This window comes from Suncus etruscus, chromosome 16 (assembly GCF_024139225.1).
Source record: "Suncus etruscus isolate mSunEtr1 chromosome 16, mSunEtr1.pri.cur, whole genome shotgun sequence".
Lineage (NCBI taxonomy): Eukaryota > Metazoa > Chordata > Mammalia > Eulipotyphla > Soricidae > Suncus > Suncus etruscus.
The window spans coordinates 81,721,149-81,746,878 of NC_064863.1; the positions used below are offsets into that span (position 1 = coordinate 81,721,149).

Consider the following 25,730-nt stretch of genomic DNA (forward strand, 5'->3'; position numbering starts at 1 on the left):
ACTTCATTTACTCTGCCAAAGTCATTTGGCTAAAATACATATAACAGTTTTATTGTAATTCTCCTATACCATGTTAATATATTCTAAAAGAAAAGCATTAGAAGCATGATCTTTCAACAAACACTATTTTTTTGTCTTTTTACATTGGCATATGTTATCTTGTAATCAGCACCAAAAATCCAAATGAAAAAAGAAAATCTAAAAAAGACATCTATAATTAAAGCAAAATCTCACAGTGATTCCCTGCTCTGAAAATATTGGTCATAACTGTTTCTAACTCCTCAACAAGCAGGAATATAAATCATGAACTTTCTTCTCCCAACTTCCTTCCCCCAATGGTTTAATAGTGTTTAATAGTGTGAAGGAGTGTTTATGGCTTATGCCATGTAATGAGTATAGATTCTACTTCCTTGTTTTAGCACCCATCTTTCTCCATAAAGAATCATAACAGTAGTATATTGTATGCCAGATCTAAGAGGTGGCATATTTCCATCTCTAAGCGAATGTAGGAAAATAAAACAGTAGTAACAATAATTCTAGCATTCCATTTTTGAAATAATTTTGGTGATAATGAGAAGAATATTGGTTTTAAAACGTACTGTGGTCTTCTAGTTAGATTATCAGGGCAGATATTCTGAAGCAAAAAAGAAAAATATGGGATGGCAGAGAGTAGCAGCATGGATAAGAACAGAGAGAATTGAGGAATCATGCTGAGGACAAGAGGGAATGCCAGGAAGGCAGTTGTTCCAGAATATTCCCAGGTTTCCCAGTATCAACTACAAGGGATTGCTGATGCCATCTGCTGGAATAATATGGGATTAAATAATGGGATTTTTACTAATGCATTTTCAGTTTTTCTATGATAGAAAAAGAAAAAACAATATTTGTCAAAAACCTCTGAGAAAACTTAGTCCATATCACATAATATTTATTATACCATTTGAAGAAAGGCTTTGTAGTGTCAGTCTAGTTGGGGGATTCAAAGCATGAAAAACACTGCAATTTTTAGCAGAACTCTGGTAGTAAACTTCAGTCTTACATAATACAGGCAATTAACAAGGACACTACCTGATCCTTTATGGCTGCAAACCATTTGTCAAAGTTAGCAAGCCATGGTGTGTAATGAAAATGTGCCTTGGATTTCACCCCCACAAAAATATCTCAAAAGACTTAATAGGGAAGCTTGTATGACCTTTATATGTTTAATACCGCTATAATAATAATATCCCCTAGTTTATTCCCAAATGTAATGTATCCTCTTAAATTTTTTCTTAATTCCTTTTTAAATTTATTTTTATTTTCTCTTCTATTATATATAATATATATTTTTATTATATTTATTACAGGTGAAGTTTTTATTTATTTATTACAGGTGAAGTTAAAGAAAAGAAGAAATATATATATATATATATATTTCTTCTTTTCTTTAACTTCACCTGTTTTGGTCTGGTTGGTATGAAAACCTACAAGGAAAAGTCTTGTCTGGGATAAAAGCTGAGTTCAAAACCAGAGCACAGAGATTGTGTAGCCTGATATTCTTACCCCCAAATGCACCAGCAATATACTATGGCACCATTTTTTTTGCAAAGGCATACTAAAAAGGGGAAATTTTATGCATAGAAACAAGCTCTTATCTACTAGGGATAAGAACCCATTCAATTTATAATACAAGGGCACCACACACCCCCACCCTGAACATATGTTATGTGGACCCAACTTAGACTCCATGTGATCAGGCAGCGACTGTCCAATTCCAAGACCTCGACCCCAGACATAAAACCAACACAGTTCTATCCAACAGCAACAGAAATGAAACACCCCCTGGGAAATTCCTAACACTTCTCTAATAACATCTTGTGCCAGTTTTGATGACATCCTGACAAAGAGGAAATGGCAATAACCTGATCTAAGAGCAGGTTGTCCTAACAGTAAAATGAAATCAGAAGACACGTCACCCTTTGATCTGTGCAGTAACCAGATCACCAACTACAGAAGACTGACTGACAGCTAAGATTGGGCAGTACTTACCCTGGGACCAATAAAAAAGCCTAGCCTAGGCTTCAGCCTAGAAACTGAACAAACACCAAGATCTCCAAGCCCAGAGGTCTGACTTTGACAACTGCAATGTAACAGAACTTCTGGAAACATAGTGAAAAAACTCTATCCCAGTCCTCATCCTAGAATCTGTGCAAAACCAAGACCACCATTTATAAAAGACTGATTACAACAACAGTGATGAATCAGAACTTCTAGAACTGTAAAGAAAGACTCTATTCTAGGCTTCATCTTATGACCTGTGTAAATTCCAAGATGTCTAGTTAGAAAGGCCTGATTTTATCATGCACAACTGAGAGAAAAGTTGCCAGACATAAAAAGACCTTGGGGTGTGAAAATGAGTGTGTGCAGAGCCTGAAGTTGATCCCATGATAGTATACTTCAAGGGTGGAGAAACCAGGTATCTCTTAGCCTGTGGTCAGCAACCTTTTTTTTTTTTTTTTCAACTGAGACAAATCTCGCCAAAACCACGATAGAAATTTATTTTGAGAGCCACACAGGGCATGCATTGACAGAGGCTAGGAGCAGAGTTCTGACTCCTGGAGTGGCCGCCAGGCACACAGAAGTGCCAAATTAAAAGTGCAGAGAGCCGCATGTGCCTTGTGAGCCGCAGGTTGCTGACCACTGTCTTAGGAAAAGGGAATTTCCTTTTTAATGTCCCCAATACTTACTGTGCCTTTGCAAAAAAAAAAAAAAAGAAGGAGGAGGAGGAGGAGGAGGAAGAAGAGAAGGAGAAGGAAAAGTAGGAGGAGGAGGAGGAGGAGGAGGAGGAGAAGAAGAAGAAGAAGAAAAGAAGAAGAAGAAGAAGAAGAAGAAGAAGAAGAAGAAGAAGAAGAAGAAGAAGAAGAAGAAGAAGAAGAAGAAGAAGAAGAAGAAGAAGAAGAAGAAGAAGAAGAAGAAGAAGAAGAAGAAGAAGAAGAAGAAGAAGAAAGAAGGAAGAAGACAAAGTTTTTAATGTAGGGTTTTTATGTTGGTTTTTTTTTATTGGTTTTTTTTGTTTCTTTTTGTTTTGTTTTGTCTTGATGGTTTGTTGCTGTTGTTGTTCTTTGTTCTTTTTTGAGTTCTTTTTGCTGTTGCTGTTTTGTTTTTTGTTTTGTTACCTTCTTTTTTCCCCTTTCTTCTTCTAAATTATAACAACCTGACAGACTCCTCCAAGTTTCTTTTCTTATTACTTTTCTTTTTTATCTACTTCAGAACCACATAACTTGAATCATCTTATTCTTTCTCATAAATTGAGGGGTAAAAATAAATGGTACCAGGACCAGACAGTCCAAAGAACATTTAGTGAAAATAAAAAATGACCAGATTTGAACACCAAACCCAAAGTCAATGACAACAGAATTGATACCCAATCTACAACAAGTGTAGATTGTACCAGTGGTGACCAGTTATTCTAGCATTCTGGGGCAGAAAGGAGGGAGATATGGGATGCACAGTGGTGGAGGGAGGACAACACTGGTAGTGGGAATGTCCCTCATTCATTGTTGCTATGTACCCTAAATATTATTGTGTAAAATTTGTAATTCACTTTGGTCACAATAAAAATAAAAATAAGTAAGTAAATAAATAAAAAATAAATAAACTATCTTTAACACCAGGCCAAAAAATACAGGCAATTGACTAAATGTAAATTTTGTATTTAATTCCTTGATTAAAATATATGAACTATTAGTTTTGTACATGATATATATATAGTACATTATTAAATGATTGTATAGTGATTTGCTATTGTTTTGTTTCATACAGAAAAAAAGAAAGAGAAAGAGACAGGTAGCACTATGAAGTCATAAGTATTGCATAGAAACATAAGGATTTAGGATATATATTACAAAATTGAATCTTACTTTTGATCTGTAGAAACTCTCCTAGATGATTTGTTTTCTTTGAATAATTATTTTAAGACCATATTTAAAGATTCTTTGGTTCCTCAATGAAAATTTATGAGTTTCAGAAATTTTTGGCTAAAGTATCATTAAATCTAGTTTTAATTTTTCCAAAATGTATTGATTCCAGTAAATTTGTAATAGGAAATGAGTCTATGTTCAAATCTGTTTAGAATACTCTACATTATACATGTCTAGAGATGCTGTGTGGAATACATAATTTATTCAAACTCCTTGAATGAAAGAGTTTGAGCCAGAAATTGTAGCCCCATACAAACACCCCCAAAACATATGAAGTTGAGTTAAATAATATTTATCAAGAATTTTCATATGCCATTATCTCATATAGTCTTTATTGTATCTCTAGTATGCAAACACTGTCGTTGATACTAGTGACAAATTAGGGAATCTTGAGCTAACAAGGTTATCCCATTCAAAGTCAAGAATATATAAGTCTTGTCCTTAATATTAGCACTATCCTTATAAGGTTGAATCTAGTATGTTTTTCAATAGTAATATATAAAATACTTATATATATTAAGATTAATTTTGTGTGAATTGGGGCCTGGAGAGATAGCACAGTGGTATTTGCCTTGCAAGCAGCCGATCCAGGACCAAAGGTGGTTGGTTCGAATCCCGGTGTCCCATATGGTCCCCTGTGCCTGCCAGGAGCTATTTCTGAGCAGACAGCCAGGAGTAACCCCTGAGCACCGCTGGGTGTGGCCCAAAAACCAAAAAAAAATTTTTGTGTGAATTATATTTTGACATTCATAGCTGTTGAAATATTTTCTTGGCAATGCAGTATCAATAGCTATTTTGCTTAATTTAGCATTTTTAGAAATATTTGGCATGTGTCTAACATTATACAAGTATGGAGATCCTAAAATAAGTATAATATGTCATGAATTAGTAGAAACAAAGGGAGTAACATCTTAAATTTTCCCTAGCCACATACTCCAGGATAACTAATGGTGTCCTATAATATCACTCACAAATTTTAGTCTGACCATTTGACAATTTTCAGGAATAGTTAGTGAGGCAAAAAAATCTGTTATGCTTGCTGCTATAGGTGTACTGATAACTTGAACCCTGTGCATAAATGTATACATCTTTGAAGATTTATTTGTATATCTGCAAAGAAAATAAACTTAATGTACTTACACTTAAAGGTTGAGTGAAAAGAAGTATGTAGCTAATGCTTAGTTAAATTGTCTTCAATGCTTGCAGGAGCTCTTCACATTTACTGTGAGTTACAAGATCTGGCAGTTTCTTTGCTTCAAAAAAACCAATTAATCAATTAATTGTCATGAAATTAATTTATCTACAGATAAGAGGATGAATGGGGGGGTAATCATCATTACTTAGTGATAAATCATTGGGTTTTACTAAAGATTAATATTAAGAAGTTCCAAAGTTTCTGCTAGTGATAAATGGTCTGTTCTTACTTACTGTTTGTCTTTGTGAGAGGACTGGGTTCTTCACCCTTTCCTCTTAGTTGCATTAAATTCAGTCTCTTTAAAGGAGGATATTTTCATTACCTCAAATCATATTATTTTATTAAATATGTCAGCAACTCTAGATAACACATGCCAGACTTTGTCACATTATTAATTTGCACATGCATGGTTATGAGAAGCATGGGTTAAGAGGGAACAAAAAACCAGGGCCTGGAGAAAACCCATAGTCCCTTTGTTCCTTGTTTCTGCTATCATTATTTACTTATTTGTTATTATTATTATTCATGTATGTATTTATTTATTTGTTAATCTTGGCCACACCAGGAAGAGCTCAGGGCTTACTCTTGGCTCTGCATATTTCCTTTGTTCCTTTGTTCCTGCTATCGTTATTTACTTATTTATTTATTTTGGCCACACCAGGAAGAGCTTAGGACTTATTCTTGGCTCTGCTTGGGGCTTATTCCTGACATGGATTGGGAGGCATTCTGGAATGTAGCGGATTGGACCTGAGTTGTTTGTGTGCAAGAAAAGTTCCTTATCCATAGCATTATCTCTTTGGCCCCATGATCTTGTTATATTTGAAAACTAACATGCCAGATGTTTTTTTAAGGAGGATTTTTTTTGTATGTTGTACTTTTTTCTTTTTTCTTTTTTCCTTCTTTCTTAATTTTTTTAAAATTACATCTGATAGTACTCGGAATACTCCTGGGCAGTGCTGGTGTGATGATGTTGTGTTGGGGGTGAACCTTGCACTTTAGCCAATTGAGTAATTTTCCTGGCTCCTCTTATTATCATTTGATTATCTGAACATTACTTGACCAAGTATGCTACATATTTTACTCATAAAGTATTTTAATGCATTTTTTGAGTCACACCCAGTGATGCTCAGGGGTTACTCCTGGCTCTGTGCTCAGAAATTGCTCCTGGCTTGGAAGACCATCTGGGATGCTGGGAATCGAGCCGAGGTTCATTCTGGGTCAACAACATGCAAGGCAAATGCCCTACCACTGCATCTCCACTCTAACCTTTAATGCATAAACTTTACTATTTCATGATAATTAATTTTTAGCAGTGTGGAATAAAAGATAATATAGTTGCTGGGAGATAGTACAGTAGGTAAGATACTTACTTTGCATGTGTCCAACTAGTGAACTAATGTGTTCCCCAGCATTCCTTATAGTCCTCTGAACTTTCCAAGGTTCATAAGCTGATACATAAGCTCAGAGTCAGGAGTATGTCGTGCAAAGAACTGAGTGTGCCTCCCCTAAAAACAATTACTTATGGTTTAACACTTATAAGTATCTATAGAAAGAGTCCAAGCAATTGTAACAACCATGTGCTTAGATATAAAATAGCTTTCTACTAAAAGGGAAAATTTATAATTATATGTTATCCCGTTTATTTCTTTAAATGGTCTGCTTATTGCTACGTACTACTGAGGTAAGTAAAATGGGGAAATAAACTGCTTTTCAATTTGATACTATTATAACAGTGGAATATATAAATATTTAAATATCCTAGGTTGTTTCACAATAGCTTACCAACTCTATCCAGAAGTAATTCATTTCTTCAAGTTTGATAAAAACAATCCATAGAATGAAATACATTAAGAGGGGGGAAATAAGTAATAATAAAATAATTTAAAAGTAGAAATAGTGCCTAAGGTACTTGCCTTGTACAAATCAGACCTAGGTTTTATATGTTCCCCCAAGTCCCTTTGGAGTTATCCTCAAACTGTCTACTAAAGTAAATCTATTGATTTATTGATGTATTGATTTATTCATTTAAGATTTACTTGGACTGTGGAGTATAGTGCAGTGCTTGCCTTTCATGTAGCTGTGGAGGTAGTGTTGCCTGACGTCCCATATGATCCTCTGAACCCTCTGAAATAATTTCTGAGTGCAGACCCAGGAATAAGCCCTGAGCACTCCTGGGTGTGGCCCAAAATTTAAAAAATAAGATGAACAATAATTAGTTAACTTTTATTTTATGAACAAATAAATACAATTTTAATTTATGTAAGTATGTTTTTAGAATGTTCTTTTATTTCTATTTGATATTTGAAAAATATAACTTTACTTTATATTTGAACTTTACTATACTTTTGCCTATCTGACTCATGCATTTATGCAAATTATATACAACTATGCCTTCTAATGATTAAGTGAAGGAACACTAGCCAATTCAGCTTTTAAGGTTTTTGCTCTTAAACCTTCTAGCATCTTTATCTGACCCTCACTAAATGCTCCTTTCAGAACAAATATGTAATATTTTTAATTTGTGGCAATTTCACATTGATTATTTTAGTAACAATCATTAGAAACCAGAGAACTAATGCAGCTATATGCATAAAGATGTTGACATAGACCTAAGGAAATTACATACCTCCTTTATTGGACAAATTATTGCTGTAAAGATTAATTTTCGTTGTATAACATGGCAATAAAAAGTTTAGTTTTGTATACTTGTTTGTGTTTCTGTATAATTAAAAAGATAAATCATTTCTGCTGATTCATTTTTTCCTTTATTTATTTATCTATTTTGATTTTGGGGCCGCACTCAGTGATGCTCAGAGATTACTCCTGTTTCTGTGCTCAGAAATTGCTCCTGGCTTGGGGGACCATATGGGATGCTGGGAATCAAACTAAGGTTCATCCTGGCTAAGCTGCACACAAAGCAAAGAAGCCCAACTGCTGTGTTATCACTCCGGCCCCTATTCATTTTTTCTTGAAGTGTCTTTCTAGACTCCACTCCCAAATAGGTTTGTTAAAACTAAGTCACAAATATTTAATATTCTTGAAGAGACCAGAAAACTCAGCATGCTTTGGAATTGTCTTTATAAAATCACAATTTTTGCTGCTCTTGTTTTCTTTTGTATGGCTATTATGTAGTCTATTATTCATGGCTATGTGCTCAGAAATCGCTTCTGACTTGGGAGACCATATGGGACACGGGGATCGAATTGCGGTCCGTCCTACGTCAGTGCAGGCAAGGCAAATGCCCTACCACTTGCGCCATTGCTCCAGCCCCTCTAATTAATTTCTATTTTATTATTTTTATTAATATGTTTATTTAAACACCTTGATTACAAATATAATTGTAGTAGGGTTTCAGTCATGTAAAGAACACCCCACTTCACCTGTGCAATATTCCCAACACTAATGTACCAAATTTCCGTCCTCTCCACCCCACCCACGCCTGTACTCTAGACAGGAATTTTTATGGGGTTATTTTCTTTCTTTATTAATATTTTTATTTAAACACCTTTATTACAAATATGATTGTAGTTGCATTTCAGTCATGTAAAGAACACCCCATTCACCAGTTACACATTCCCAAACCAATGTACCAAATCTCCCTCCTCCCCACCCCAACCCTGCCCTCATTCATTCACATTGTTATGATAGTTTGCAGTGTTGTAATTTCTCTAACTGCACTCACCACTCTTTGTGGTGAGCTTCATGTCATGAGCTGGACCTTCTAGTCCTCCTCTCTTTGTCTCTGAGAATTATTGTAAAATTGTCTTTTATTTTTCTTAAAACCCATAGAAGAGTGAGACAATTCTGAATCTCTCTCCCTCTAACTTATTTCACTTAGCATAATAGATTCCTTGTACATCCATGTATAGGAAAATTTCATGACTTCATGTCCCCTGATGGCTGCATAATATTCCATTCTGTATATGTACCACAGTTTCCTTAGCCATTCATCAGTTGAAGAGCATCTTGGTTGCTTCTAGATTCTGGATATTGTAAAAAAAAAAAGTTCTGTGTTGAATATAGCTGTAAGAAAAGGTTTCTCATATTGGAATTTTGAGCTCCTAGGGTATATCCCTAGGAATGGTATAGCTGGATTGTATGGGAGCTCAATTTTCAGTTTTTGGAGGAAACTTCAAATTGCTTCCCATAAAGGTTGGACTAGACAACATTCCCACCAGCAGTGTATAAGAGTTTCTTTCCACATCCGCACCAGCATTGCTTGTTCTCATTCTTTGTGATGTGTGCAAATTTCCTTGGCATAAGATGGTACCTCACAGTTGTTTAAATTTGCATCTTTCTGAGAAATAGTGATATGGAGTATTTTTTCATTCTCTATTTGGCCATTTGTATTTCTTCTTTGTCAAAGTGTCTGTCCATTTTTTCTCACCATTATTTGAAGGAATTAGATGTTTTTTTCCTTGTGAAGTTCTGTCAGTACCTTGTATATTTTGGATATTAGCCACTTATGGTTATTGGGTGAATAGTCTCTCCTACTCAATGGGTGACTCTTGTATCTTGGGCACTATTTTCTTTGAGGAGAAGAAGGTTCTCAGCTTAATATATACCCATATGTTTATCTCTGCTTCTACTTGTTTGGAAAGTTCTGTTTCCCCATTAAAGATGACATTTGTCTCAATGTCATGGAATGTTTTACATACATATTGTTCTATATAACTTATAATTTCAGGTCTGATATCAAGGTCTTTAATCTATTTGAATTTTACTTTTGTACATGGTGTTAACTGGGGGTCTGAGTTCGCGAGTTCGCTTTTTTTGCATGTAGCTAACCTGTTGTGCCAACACCACTTGTTGAAGACGCTTTCCTTGCTCTACTTAGGCTTTCTTGCTTCTTTGTAAAATAAACTAGGTGAGTATATGTCTGGAGAACATTCTTTGAATACTCAAGCCTATTTGATCTGAGGGTCTCTCTATTCCAATACCATGCTTTTTGATAACTACTGCTTTGTAATACAATTTAACATAATGGAAAGTAATGCCTCCCACATTCCTTTTCCCAAGGATTCTTTTAGCTATTCAAAGGTGTTTGTTTCAAATAAATTTCAGAGGTGTTTGATCCACTTTTTTAAAGAATGTCTTAGGTATTTGAAGAGGGATTACATTAAATCTATGCAATGCTTTGGAGAGTATTGCCATTTTAATGACGTTAATACTGCCAATCCATGAGCAAGATATTTTTGTGTGTTCTTTCTCATTTCTTGGAGCAGGGTTTTATACTTTTCTTTGCATAGGTCCTTCACAAATTTAGTCAAGTTGAATCTAAGATATTTCAGTTTGTGTGGCACTAATGTATATGGGGTTGTTTTCTTAATGTCCATTTCTTCCCTATCATTTTGATGTATAAAATGGTCATTGATATTTGTGTGTTAATTTTGTAGACTGACACCTTGCTATATAAATCTATTGTTTCTATAAGATTTTTAGTAGAAGTCTTTAGGGTTTTTTAAGTAGAGTGTCATATCATCTACAAACATTGAGAGCTTGACTACTTCCTTTCCTATTGGGATTCTTTTGATATCTTTTTCTTGCTTAATCGCTATAGTGTGTACTTCCAGTAATATGTTGAATAGGATTGGTGAGATAGAACAGCCTTGTCGTATATCAGAATTTAGGGGAAAAGCTTTCAGTTTTTCTCCATTGAGGATAATATTTGCCATTGGCTTGTGGTAGATGGCCTTAACTATATTTAGAAAGGTTTCTTTCATTTCCATTTTGCTGAGAGTTTTTTTTTTATCAAAAATAGGTATTGGACCTTATGAAATGCTTTCTCTGTTCATATTGATATGATAATGTGATTTTGACTTTTCTTGTTGTTAATGTTGTATACTGATAATCCTTGCTTAATAACAACATTCCATTTCAAAGGCTTGGTCGTTAAGCAAATTGATTGTTAAGTGAGGACCTGCATGTACTGTATACAGTAGTAAAGTATATGCATAGTGTTGAATCAAATAATTAACGATGGTGCTGGATGGCAATGGATGGTGAAGGCCTCGGCCACGTGGCTTCATCCCCCATCAACCGATGGGTCTGGGGTTCAGGAAAGCGACGGGTATTGAATCGGCTAGATAGGGTGGCAGGCACGTGCTCTGAGCTGGAAGAGAAAGGCCTCATTCTGCATCCCACCATCAGTCAACCTCTTCAGGGGCTGACTTGCTACACATAGTACTTGACAATACAGTATTCTGAATAAGTAAAATAAAGAAAAAGATCAAACTGAAAACTTCCACTTGTTTTAATTTGCATAGGTTGTGTAATTTGCACACAGGACTACAATGTATTACAGAACATAAAGTTAGTAAAGGAGGTACATTAAAGCACCAAAAACCACAATACTATACTGTAAGTGTACAATATGGAAAAAGGATATTTAAAATAAAATAACGGGGAAGAGATGGTCGTAAGTGCAAGTGGTTGCTAAACAGATAGGACGTTAAGTGAGGAGTATCTATATTGTGTTGACAGATTTATGGATGTTAAACCATCCTTGCATTCCTGGATGAAACCTACTTGATCATAGTGAATGAGGCATTGGATACTATTTGGCATGATTTTGTTGAGGATCTTTGCATCTGTGTTCATTAGGGATATTGGTCTTTAATTTCCTTTTTGGCAGCATCGCTGTCTGGTTTTAGTATCAACGTGATGTTGCCTTCATAAATGCTATTGCAAGTGTTCCCATTTCTTCAATTTCATGAAAGAGCCTGGCCAGGATTGGTAGTAATTCCTCTTGAAAGCTTAGAAAGAATTCATAGTAAATCCATCTGGGCCTGGGTTTTTGTTTTGGGGCAGACATTTGATTAACATTTTCATGTCCTCAATAGTGATGGGAGCTGTTTTCATATGCTACATCCTCCTTATTCAACTGTGGAAGATTATAAGAGTCCAAGAATTTATCCATTTATTTCAGTTTCTCATGTTTGGTGGCATAGAGTTTCTCAAAGTACTCTCTGATTACCCCCTTTGAATCTCTGTGATATCTGTAGTGATCTCCCCCTTTTCATTTCTAATATGGGTTAGCCAGTTTCTCATACTCTCTTTGTGAGTTTTGCTAATTGTCTACTAATCTTGTTTATGTTTTCAAAGAACCAACTTCTGCTTTCGTTGATATTTGTATTGTTTGTTGGGTTTCCACTTCATCAATTTCTTCACTAAGCTTTGTTATTTCTTTCAGTCTCCCTATTTTTGGTTCCATTTTCTAATTTTATAAGCTGCATCATTAAGCTGTTTAGGTATGTCTTTCTTCCTTCCTGATATGTGCTTGCAAAGCTATAAATTTTCCTCTCAGAACTGCTTTTGCTGTGTCACATAGATTTTGATAGTTTGTGTCTTCATTGTGATTTGTTTTTAGGGAAGTTTTTATTTCCTCTTGAACCCCTGGTTGTTTAGTACTAGGCTGTTTAATGTCCAGTTGTTATAGGTCTTCTGTGTCCCTTTGTAGTTCAAACCTAATTTTAGAGCCTTATGGCCAGCGAAGGCAGCCTGGAATATTTTTATCCTCTTAATTTTATGGAGGTATGTTTTATGTACCATCATGTTGTTTATACTGGAGTACATAGTATACTAATGTACATTGAAAAAGAAAGTGTATACAAGTATCGGGCGATGGATTGTCCTAAATATATTTTCTAGACCTCTCTCTTCCATTTCTCTTTTCAGAGCTAGTATATTTTTGTTGGGTTTTATTCTTGTTGACATATCAAGTGTTGACAGGGCCATGTTGATGTCTCCCACAATTATTGTAATCATTGATGTCCTCTTTCAAATTTGTCAATAATTGTATTACATATTTTTCTGGTCTTTCACTGGGTGCATATAAATTTAGTAGTATGATTTCTTCCTGTTGCACATATCCCTTAATGCAGGGGTCTCAAACTTGCGGCCCGTGGGCCATTTGCAGCCCTCTGTACAACATTTTGTGGCCTGCAGCTGGCCTTCAAATATCGCAGTATTCAAGATTATTCACTTATCAAATAAGCACAATAAAAATCGCATTAGTAAGAAAAAAATAGCATTACACATTTGCATACCCCGAGCAGTTCTGTTCAGGTTATGCAAATGTTTAATGCAATTTTTTGCAATTTTTTCTTACTAATGCAATTTTTTATTGTGAATATTCGGTAAGCGAAATCTCTTATGCGGCCCTACCTCACCCTGACTTTGCCTCCTGAGGCCCCCAGGTAAACTGAGTTTGAGATCCCTGCCTTAATTAGTATGGAGTGCCCATCTTTGTCTCTTACAACTTTTCTGAGTCTAAAGTTTGTGTCGTCTGATATTAATATGGGCATTCCCGGTTTTGTTTTTTTGTTTTTTTTTGGTTTTTGGGCCACACCCGTTTGATGCTCAGGGGTTACTCCTGGCTATGTGCTCAGAAATCGCCCCTGGCTTGGGGGAACCATATGGGACGCCGGGGGATCGAACCGCGGTCCTTCCTTGGCTAGCGCTTGCAAGGCAGACACCTTACCTCCAGCGCCACCTACCCGGCCCCCGGTTTTGTTTTTTTTAAGGGTGTTGGTTATTTGGATGATTTTTCTAAAGCCTTTGATTTTGAGACTATGTTTGTTCTGACTATTTAGGTGTGTTTCATATAGGCAGCAGAAGGTTGGATTCATCTTTTTGATCCATTTAGCCACTCTGTACTCTTAATTGGTGCATTTAGTCCATTGACTGTGAGGGAGATGATTGTCATAGGATTTATTGTCATCTTTGTGTATAAGTTTGGTGTATCTATTTGGTCTGGCTTGTCTTAAAATAGACCTTTCAGTTTTCCTTTAAGGCTGGTTTTGCATTTGTAAAGTTCTGAGCTGTTGCTTATCCGTGTTGCTATATATCCTTCCTTCAAATCTGGATGTGAGTCAGGCTGGGTGCTGTTTCCATTTTATTCAGTCTTGTACAATATCCCACCATTGTCTTCTGGCTTTGAGAATTTCTTGTGACATGTCTGCTGTAAATTTTAAGCTTGCTTCTTTGAATGTAATTTCCCTTTTTGATCTTATTGCTTTCAGTATTTTATCTCTATCTGTAGGATTCATCATTGTGACTAGGATGTGTGTTGGGGTGTTTTTCTTTGGGTTTCTTTTAGCTGGTACTCTTCAGGCATGCAGGATTTGATTGCATGCAGTATTTAGCTCTGGGAGTTTCTCTGTAATGATGTCATTGTTGATTCTTCCTGGCTATCTCCTTTTGGGCCTCTGGGACTGCAATGATACTTACGTTGTTTCTGTTGAGTTTACAAAAGACTTCTATTTTCATCTGTTCCCATTCTTTGAGTATTTTTCCATAGTCTGATTATTTGCCTTAAGGTTTTTTTTCCAATCTCTTCTGCTATATGGAATTATTCTGCATTTCATCTTCCAGTTCACTAATTCTGTCCTCGGCTGCTCTTACTCTGTTGGAGAGGTTTTCCATTGAACTTTTTACATGTCTTCAGATACGTTAATTCAGTTTGAAGTTTTCTGATTTCTACCTTTGTGTTCTGTTCAGCTAGAGCTATGTTTTCTTTGATTTCCATGAGAATCCTCTATATGTCTATTCTAAACTTCTTATTGAGAGATTAATCAGATGGTTGGTATTTTTTCGTCATCACAGCTATTATCTTCAATTTCCTTGCATGGTGTTTGCCTGCGAGTTTTCCCCATTGTCAATCTTGTAGTGTGACTTTTTCTGTATATTATGTTGGGGCTCATTATTTAGAGTATGTGGCATGAAATAAAGCGGAGTGGCAATGCTCTTTCTTGGCCTTTTCGCTTGGATGCCTCTAGGAAACAGTTTTTGCTGGGCACTTCTGACCCTCTCAGGAGTTTCAGGAGACAGAAGAGTAGAGAATAACTCAAAGGCGACAGGTTCCCTCAGTCACTTCCAGTTGGTAAGCAGAGACAGACCATTCCTGCCTGCCTTTACAGACAAAGGATCTACATTTCTCTCTAATTACTTTCTTGAGGTTGAAAGAAATGTGTTCTGATATCAGTATGGCAGGCTCAGCTCTTTGTTTTCCAGTGGGTTTTATAGTTGTTTTCCATCTTTATTTTCTGAGCTTCTATTTACACTGATTACCTCTATTTACTACATTTATTTTAGTTGCATTGTCTAAAACAGAAAATATATGGTTTTTGTTTCCTGAGCCAACCCTCTACTTTGACCTTTGGTGTTAATTTCATTGACATCCAAAGAATGTTGACAGAAAGGACAGTGATCCCATTATACTGTGTATGATTGTTTATTTGGTTTATATAATAATTTATTTTTTAATATAAATGACCTTTTAGTAGTTCATTTAGAGTCTTTTTGATTATCATGAATATTGCAAGTTCTTTTTTGTATAAGTATTTTTTTATCCCTCCTTCTTATATAAATGAAAGGTTTGCTGTGGGCTGTAGCTTGAAAACGTCTTTCATTCAATAATTTGGTTATATCATTCCCTCTTTTCTTTCCTGGACCATTTCATGTGAAATATATGTTAATTTTCCGTTTTTTTTCCTGTATATCTAATGATTTTCCTCTCCCTGTTGCTTTAAGAAGTCTCTCTATTTTCTTTCTTCTTTCTTTCTTCTTTCTTTCTTTCTTTCTTTCTTTCTTTCTTTCTTTCTTTCTTTCTTTCTTTCTTTCTTTCCTTCTTCCTTTCTTTCTTTCCTTCCTTCTTTCTTTCTTTCTTTCTTTCTTTCTTTCTCTCTTCTTTCTTCCTTTCTCTCTTCTTTCTTTCCTTCTTCCTTTCTTTCTTTCCTTCCTTCTTTCTTTCTTTCTTTCTTTCTTTCTTTCTTTCTTTCTTTCTTTCTTTCTTTCTTTCTTTCTTTCTTTCTTTCTTTCTTTCTTCCTTCCTTCTTTCCTTCCTTCCTTCCTTCCTTCCTTCCTTCCTTCCTTCCTTCCTTCCTTCCTTCCTTCCTTCCTTCCTTTCTTTCTTTCTTTCTTTCTTTCTTTCTTTCTTTCTTTCTTTCTTTCTTTCTTTCTTTCTTTCTTTCTTCCTTCCTTCCTTCCTTCCTTCCTTTCTTTCTTTTTTCCTTCCTTCCTTTCTTCCTTCCTTCCTTTCTTCCTTCCTTCCTTTCTTTCTTCCTTCCTTCCTTCCTTCCTTCCTTCTTTCTTTCTTTCTTTCTTTCTTTCTTTCATTCTTTCTCTCTTTCTTTCTTTCATTCTTTCTCTCTTTCTTTCTTTCTTTCTTTCTCTTTTCTTCCTTCCTTCCTTCCGTCCTTCCTTCTTTCTTTCTTTTTCTTTCTTTCTTTCTTTCTTTCTTTCTTTCTTTCTTTCTTTCTTTCTTTCTTTCTTTCTTTCTTTCTTTCTTTCTTTCTTTCTTTCTTTCTTCCTTTCTTCCTTCCTTCCTTTCTTCCTTCCTTCCTTCCTTCCTTCCTTCCTTCCTTCCTTCCTTCCTTCCTTCCTTTCTTTCTTTCTTTCTTTCTTTCTTTCTTTCTTTCTTTCTTTCTTTCTTTCTTTCTTTCTTTCTTTCTTTCTTTCTTCTTTTTTCCTTCCTTCCTTCCTTCCTTCCTTTCCTTTCTTTCTTTCTTCTTTCTTTCTTTCTTTCTTTCTTTCTTTCTTTCTTTCTTTCTTTCTTTCTTTCTTTCTTTCTTTCTTTCTTTCTTTCTTTCTTTCTTTCTTTCTTTCTTTCTTTCTTTCTTTCTTCCTTCCTTCCTTCCTTCCTTTCTTTCTTCCTTCCTTCCTTTCTTCCTTCCTTCCTTCCTTTCTTCCTTCCTTCCTTTCTTTCTTCCTTCTTTCCTTCCTTCCTTCCGTTCTTTCTTTCTTTCTTTCTTTCTTTCTTTCTTTCTTTCTTTCTTTCTTTCTTTCTTTCTTTCTTTCTTTCTTTCTTTCTTTCCTTCTTTCTTTCTCTTTTCTTCCTTCCTTCCTTCCGTCCTTCCTTCTTTCTTTCTTTTTCTTTCTTTCTTTCTTTCTTTCTTTCTTTCTTTCTTTCTTTCTTTCTTTCTTTCTTTCTTTCTTTCTTTCTTTCTTTCTTTCTTTCTTCCTTCCTTCCTTCCTTTCTTCCTTCCTTTCTTCCTTCCTTCCTTCCTTCCTTCCTTCCTTCCTTCCTTCCTTTCTTTCTTTCTTTCTTTCTTTCTTTCTTTCTTTCTTTCTTTCTTTCTTTCTTTCTTTCTTTCTTTCTTCTTTTTTCCTTCCTTCCTTCCTTCCTTCCTTCCTTCCTTTCCTTTCCTTTCTTCTTTCTTTCTTTCTTTCTTTCTTTCTTTCTTTCTTTCTTTCTTTCTTTCTTTCTTTCTTTCTTTCTTTCTTTCTTTCTTTCTTTCTTTCTTTCTTTCTTTCTTTCTTTCTTCCTTCCTTCCTTCCTTCCTTCCTTCCTTCCTTCCTTCCTTCCTTCCTTCCTTCCTTCCTTCCTTCCTTCCTTCCTTCCTTCCTTCCTTCCTTTCTTTCTTTCCTCTCTCTTTGTTATTTTGAGTTCTATATGTATATGTTCTATTCTGTTTCTCTCTATTTTGTTTGGCACTGTTTTTGCCTCTTGAATTTCCAGAGAAAATTTACAGAACATTGTAAATTTATCTGCCATTTCTCTCCCACTACTTGTTCTTCCCCATCTCTTTATCTTCCCCTTCTGGTATTCCTATAATTTGAAGGTTGTTTCTCTTGTCTTTTTTACAACAAGGCTCTTACTTTTTTCCATTCTTTTATCTTTCTTTACTTTTTTGACATTTTTTTTATTGATTCTGGCTGTAATTTGTTTTAAATGTTATCTATAATGTTCTCCCCCTGTGTGATTCTGCTACTATGGATTGTTAATATTTTTTTTAGTTCCTTCCAATTTTGTATGGACTCTCTCATCGTCTGAAAGAGTTCTTTAGTTGGTTGAATTGTTCATCTATTTTTTGCGTAATTTTACTCGTTAGTGCTTCCATGATTTCTGCTATTACAGCATTAAATGTTCATTTTAGGTCCACTTCTTTCAGACTCGGACATTTTTATGGGCTTAGAGATTTTCCTAGCTTTATCTCCGTATCCAAACCTGCAGTTGATCTCCATAGTTTCCGCATTGTTCTATGCATTTTGTGGGTAAGAGTGGTGGAGTTTAAGGTTCCCAGTTGCTTAAGAAAAGTATCTATTCAATTGATTATGGGATAAAATGACTACTAAAAAATTTGCCTTAAAGGATATTCTCCTAAACATGCTCGGTTATTTGATTATGATTAAAAAATATTGCCCAATAATTACTTGGTTTGGTCATCTAAATTTTGAGGCTGTATATTGTCTGAAAGAAAGAAGTGCTAGGGCCCACCTTCCTGGAAATAGATATCAATTTAAATAGCAGGCATAACTCAGTGGATTTGGGATAAGAGGGCAGACAGACAACAGGATATGGGATAGTCTGGGTCTAGAGTTTAAGGAAGGGGAGTGTTGGGTATTGTTGGTAGCCTTAGGAATTCAGGTTCAGCTCCAAGCAGAATTTTTATATCTTATATTTGCTTAAACTGACCAAATTTTGTAGTCTGTTAAATCATTATAATTAAGCAGCTGAAATCATTTTTTCATTCTACTGCTAATATTGTTTCAGAAGCACTTTTAAGATTGTAAATATCACTTCTCTTTCCTCTGAACTTTCCCTATTTCTCATTTTAGTATATTTTTTCTTTTTATTTAAATAAATTCTTTGATTTGTCTCTGATTTAAATTCCTTTACATCTGCATGAAAATACTCTTATTTTCAAATAATATTTATTATAAATAAATGATGAATAATCTCCCTCTGGTATAGTTAAAGGATGATAACTATAAAATAATTAAGTGTTACTATATTAGTATAAAATGCTTTTAGCTAAAGCTGTGACCTTTCATGGACAATATTTTCTATCAATGTCACATGTAAATTGAGAATCTATATTGCAAATACAATTATACAAATTAAGGACAGTTAATGCATCATTTATTATTATGTGTTATAAATAGATTATTAAATTACATTAAGCTTTACATAGTCATCTAAAACTCACGAAAATTTTAAAAAGCAAATATTCTATATATAACTACGTAATTGTATTTAAACTTATTACTAGTCTTTTCTCAGATAGTTGTTAAAGAATAACCACCAAAATGTAATTCTTACTTAGTTTCTTTATGTTCTTACTTTCGAAGTATATTTGTTTAAAATCTGTTTTTCATATATTACTGATGAAACTACCAAAGGTAATTTATGAAAAATAGTTTCCTTGATTATATGCTTATAGGATCCATGGCATTAATCATAGATAGGAAAATATCTTAGATTATATTATCATAAAGTTGAAAAGTTGATATATTAACTGCATTATTGTACACACAATGCATTTGTGGGGAGCAGGAGGTGCTTCAGACCACATACTGTGATGATGCTTAGGGATCACTTCTGCTGTGCTTGGGGGACATTATGGGGAACTGCAACAGAACCCACATAATCTGTCAGCACCTAACTTACATTTTCATCCCAATACAATGTTTTTACCTAAGCCAAGAACTACCCAGATTATATTTGTCAAACATTAGTCAGATAAAGTTGCTTAAACCTAAACACATAAACTTTTCTGTTTATGTAAGATTTACTTTTGTTCATATTGTTAGCAATCCAAAGACTTCTAAAATAGCACACTGAAAATGTAATGCTGGCACTTGATTGGATTTTAGTCTTTACATCTAGATAATTTTATAACTAGATACCTACACAATACATCCACACAAGGATTTTTAGAACATGGAGGATACTTTGTCAGAAGATAGTAAATAGAATTGTAGGAAAAAAACACAAAAACAAAATACAAAAATGCCCTCTATATGTTCGTAGCATCACTATTCACAATAGACAAAATCTGAAAACAACCCAGATGTCCAAGGACAGATGAGTGGATAAAGAAACTGTATACATCTATCAGTGTTCGGCAACCTTTAAGACATAAAGTGCCACTTGGACTCGTTTCCGAAGAAAATAAATCCTGGGAGCCAAAAAAGAAGAATGAAAAACCTGGGAAACCATCACAACATTTAAAATAAATATAGCACTACACACATTTTTCTTATCTTTTTGTTTTGTTTTGTTTTGTTTTATTGGGGCCAATGTTTCTTAATGCTATATACAGGATCATGCAGTTAGCTGTCTATCTAAAAAAGAAAAATAGAGAAGTTTCACTTAACAATATACAACATATGTTTGTGAAAATGAATAGCCAATTAAAATATTATAAGTGATACCTCTCCCCGCCCCCCTGCTATCGGAGCTGCAGCAAAGCTTCAAAAGAGCCACACGAGGCTCTGGAGAAGCAGGTTGCTAACCCCTGATACAATGGAATACTATGCAGCTGTTAGAAAAGATGAAGTCACAAAGTTTGCTTATAATTGGCTTGATATGGAGACTGTTTTGTTGCGTGAAATAAGTCAGAAGAGAGAAATAAATATACAATAGTCTCATTCATCTGAGATATAAAAATAAGAGTATAATAATAACTAATAATAATAATAATCAGAGATAATAGAGATGAGAGCTGGAAGGACCAGCCCTCAATAAGAAACTTAGCACCAAGAGTGATAAGTGTGATTAGAGAAATAATAACTATCATGACAATGAGAGAGAGAGAGAGAGAGAGAGAGAGAGAGAGAGAGAGAGAGAGAGAGAGAGAGAGAGAGAGAGAGAGAGAGAGAGAGAGAAACACAAAGCCTGTCTCCAAGATACGCAGGTATGGGAAAGAGGAAAATCAAGGACATTGGTGGCAGGAAAGTTTCACTGGTGAAGAAGTGTGTGAATTTTATGGCTGAAACACAATTACAAACATGTTTGTAACCATAATGCTTAAATAAGGAAACTATTAAAAAAATTTAGTTAGACTTCAGTCGTGGAAATTATATACTTAGATAAAATGGAGAAATGCATTCAATTTTATTTGGAATACACAGGAGGTTTGATTCACTCATTAATATAACATAGAATATTACTTTTTAATACTTATTATTTTTAGTATTTATTGAATAATATTTTCAAACTCAACTAGCAACTCTTATGCATCTGTATATAGAGCACAAATTCATCTTCAGTGCTTTATTATTGGTTTTTCATCAATTGAATAACTAAAACCTACCTAATGTGGGTTTCACTTTGTCATTTGCAAAATTTATTTATTAGTTTTGTTTGCATTTCACAATGAATGCTTACTGATGCATTGTTATTTTTGTTTGTTTTCAATTCTAGGTTGTGGAGACTAATTTAGTTGCCTTTGACTGTCACTGGATGATAATAAATGAGGTAAAGTCATTTAAACCTTACTAAACTTTATTGTCAAACTTTTTGTCCTGTTTTCCTATGTTCAAAATGTTTTGTATAACCTTGACGTTTTATTTAAAAATGTACCATGAAATTGCAAAGCTGTTACAAAAATAATCACAAATTATTAAATTATGACGTGACAATCAGGATTTCCAGGTTCAGAAATCACTCTTGCTAAGCCTATGGAGTTCTTGGGATCCAACTCATATCTGCATGTGAGTTGTAAGTCACACCCCCCAACTCACTGTACTATCTCTCTAGTCCTAGACTTTATTTTGGTTATCGCTTAACATTAATTTATAAAGTATGAAGCGAATAAAAGTCAGAGAAGGTAAATTATTTTTTTTACAGATTTTTAATTGATGACTGATAATTTAACCTAGTTTTTAGAAAAGAAGAAACATAGATATCTTACCTTTGTAAGCCAATTAATTAAAGTTTCATCTAAGAAAAGAAAGACCCCTACAACTTACAAATGTTTTCACTGAATATGAAAATCATGACACCATCTAGCTTGGTTTGTGTAGCTGTTGTGTAGCTGTTGTTTTGTTTGTTTTTCTAATTTCACAATGGGTTGCAAACATTTATTTAGTCTTTTTACTATAATAATTTTTAGAAAAGAATTATAAATCAAATTTGGTATTGCATACCATGATATAAATTGGTGTAGGAACTTGAAAACAATATATATAAATATTCATTTTCATTAAGTGTTTTATGATAAGAAGAGACTATGCTAGCTCACAAAGTGTAATCAATTATATTTTAGTAGCTGATAATGGTATTTATCTTCTCCCTGGAATCAATGGATTGAGTTCTCAACAGCCTTTCTATTTATGCAGTCTTTTCCCTTCAGGGCCTGAAGCAGATGATCAAGGTCTTTATTTAAGTCTTAAAAATTAGCGACTTATATAGGAAAATATGCTTCTCAGAGCTGCAAAAAAATAATGCTAGATTAGTCCCTGATAGTAAATTGTAAATTGATAGTGAAATTGGCCTTTGGAACTTTTCCTTATGTACTTTCAGGCATTATCTCTTTTAAATTGCTCCTGCAGTGAAGAAAAAGGTTGATGTCAAATCTTTTTTATGTGTTTATTTTTGTCTTTGTTTTTCTTTTGGATCACACCCATGGAATTTAGGACTAGCTCTTGGCTGTATGCTATGCTTTAGAAGCTTTATTAGATAACAGGCAGTAAATGAATAGAGAATGTTAAGGTAAATTTCCTTACATTAGAAATTTAACTCTTTCTTAAAATATTAAATAAGAATTAATTAAGTCACACTTTTGGAGACATTAACTTAATTCTTAATAATTTCATTATTAAATATTGACAGTAAAGGCTACATACCTTGGTCTAAGGAAATAAAATATCTAACTTTAGGTTTTTTGGAATGTTTGTTTGATTTTGTTTGCAATATTTTTTTTTTTTTTTGGCTTTTGGGTCACACCTGGCAATGCTCAGGGGTTACTCCTGGCTGTTTGTTCAGAAATAGCTCCTGGCAGGCACGGGGGACCATATGGGACACCGGGATTCGAACCAACCACCTTTGGTCCTGGATCGGCTGCTTGCAAGGCAAACGCCGCTGTGCTATCTCTCCGGGCCCTGTTTGCAATATTAATGCAAGCAAGGAGTTGGGACACACTTAGCAGTATTCAGGGCTTATAGCTGTCTCTATGCTCAGGAACCATTCCTGGTGGTGCTGTGGGGATTGTGTGCTATCAGAAATCCAACCCAGGTTAACTACCTGCAAGATAATTCCTTCATCTTTTGTACTATAACTGTGACAAAAATGTTGCTTCTCATTTGTGAGATAGCTGGACACTCACAAACTGCTCCTGGCTCAGTGCTTAGCAACAGAAGTGGACAACCACAGGGTTCTGGGAATCAACCTAGCCTCCTCCATGAGCTTCAGGCCCTTGAGTTCCTTATCTTACAGGATACACAATATCAATTTTATGTACAAATATCTGTAATCAAGTAAAGAATAAAAAGGTAGGGGCCGGAGAGTTAGCACAGTGGTTTGTTTGTGTTACGTGTGGCCAACACAGGATGGACCTGGGTTCTAATCCCTGCATTCCATATGGTCCCCCAAGCCAGGAGCAATTTCTAATCACAGAGCCAGAGCCAAAAGTAACTCCTGAGCAAGGCGGGTGTGGCCCTAAAACCAAAATAAATAAATAAATAAATATAAATAAAATTAAAAAGTAAAATTAATTTTATAACGTAACTCCCTTAAATTCTTCAAAACATAAAATTTCTGTATAGATTAACAGAAATTCACATTATTTTATAGAACTGAGGCTCGGAGAGTGGTGAACTAGTTCATCATTCTTAAATGCCCAAGAAATAAACATTTAAAAATTAAAGTCAGGGGCCAGTGCGATGGCGCAGCTGTAGGGCATTTGCCTTGCAGGTGGCTGACCATTACAGACTGTAGTTCTATCCCCCATCATCCCACATGGTTCCCCAAGATAGGAGCGATATTTGAGTTCATAACCAGGAGTAACCTTTGAGCATCATTGGTATGGTCCCCAAAACAAACAAAACACAAATACAAATGAAGTCAATAGAATATGGTTAATGATGTGGATAAAAATTATATCATAGTTTTCATTATATCAATTTATTTCTAGATTCTTTCTTTTAAAATCACTCAAAGGATTTAGTTGTCGATTATGTACTTAGTTGATTTTTTAGTGTTTATAAACTTGAAGCTGCCTCTTTTGTAAAATGCACTTTTTGAAATGCAAAATTTCTTTCTTTTAAATAATATTTTTTGATCGAAGTGGATTACAATCAGTCACAGTAATATTTTAGGTACATAGTGAAATTGAATCAGGGGCATTCCCCCTACAAATGTTGTCCTCCCTCCACCCCTGTACCCAGCATACATCCCATATCACCCTCCTTTGCCCCGTGGGCCACTAGTATAAGTACCGTATTGACTGGGCATATAAGATGACCCCCTAATTTTTCAGTTAAAACATAGGTTTAGGCCTATATTCGCTGTATCAGACAGAACGTTCCTGAGCTGTATGTGCTGCATGTGTTCTTGTGCTCATGTACCACAGTGAGCCAATCACAGCAAGCAAAGGTTCAAAGTTTATATTGTCATAGACTTTCTCTCTGACTCTGGCCAATCTGAGCAGGCTTTTGACAGTGTAGACTCGGGTACAGAACATTGTCTAATTTGCATGCATCAAAAGCCTGTTTGGATTGGCTGAGTTAGAGAGGCGGTCGAGCAGCCTTGCAGTGATTGGTGCAGGATCGAGTTGGAAAATTTGTTTTGTGACAATATTCAGACAATTTTCTTGTAGCGGCATATTGAAACATTTTCTTGGGATATACTCGGCGTATAAGATGACCCCAGATTTTCGGTTGCCATTTTTTCTTTCAAATATGGTAGTTTCCTTTGTGTCTAGCTTGTTGTAGATTGGGAATTGATTCTGCTGTCATTGGCTTTGGATTTGGTGTTTAATTCTGATAATTTTTTATTTCTACTCAATGTTCATATGATTGTTTGGTCTTGGTACCCTCCAGTATTTCCCCTTCACTTTGTGAGGCAGAAAAATATAGTTCAAGTTATGTGGTTCTGTTTGAATGAAAGAAAAAAGTGAGGAGGGCGGCAAGAATCAAACTAGCAAAAAATGGAGTTCTTCTAGAGGCTATAAATATTGATTTAAGAGAAGAAAGGGAAAAAAGAAGAAAACATAACAATACGAAAAAAAATCAACAAAACTCTGAAAAGAACCACAGCAATAAAGACAACAGCCGAACAATAACCACAGCCCTGAAATAAAAAAAAAAAAAACAAGACAAAGCACCAAAACAAAACAAAGCAAACAAAACAAAAACAAACAGACTAACAAAACATCAAAAAACAAACAACATTGACAACTAAAAATTTAATTTGAACATTTTTTTTCCTTTTTGCATAGGCTCAGAATATATTGGGGATGGGCCTGGAGAGATAGCACAGTGTCGTTTGCCTTGCCAGCAGCCGATCCAGGACCAAAGGTGGTTGGTTCGAATCCCACTGTCCCATATGGTCCCCCGTGCCTGCCAGGAGCTATTTCTGAGCAGACAACCAGGAGTAACCCCTGAGCACTGCCAGGTGTGACCCAAAAACAAAACAAAACAAAAAAAAAAGAAAATATTCGGGATATTAGAATGGGAATTCCCTTGGCCTAAGAGATACAGGATTTCTAAGCCCTTGAAATATACTGTCATGAGAATAACTCCAGGCACCATATCTGTTCTTTTACTCACCCATAGGTGCTTTTGCAGTGTTTGGAAATTTTCCGCTCAGGCCTCTGTAAATAGATATTAGTATTTTCACAGGTCATAGG

At 35.0% G+C, this 25,730-nt stretch overlaps 1 protein-coding gene across 1 annotated transcript in view; it reads left to right on the forward strand.

Moving 5' to 3' along the window:
* Positions 1-25,730, forward strand: part of GRID2 (glutamate ionotropic receptor delta type subunit 2) — a 1,564,419-nt gene that overhangs the window by 882,588 nt on the left and 656,101 nt on the right. The window contains exon 5 of the mRNA XM_049789891.1: positions 21,305-21,358. Within this exon, the coding sequence (XP_049645848.1) occupies positions 21,305-21,358 (54 nt within the window). The remainder of the gene's footprint in view (positions 1-21,304; positions 21,359-25,730) is intronic.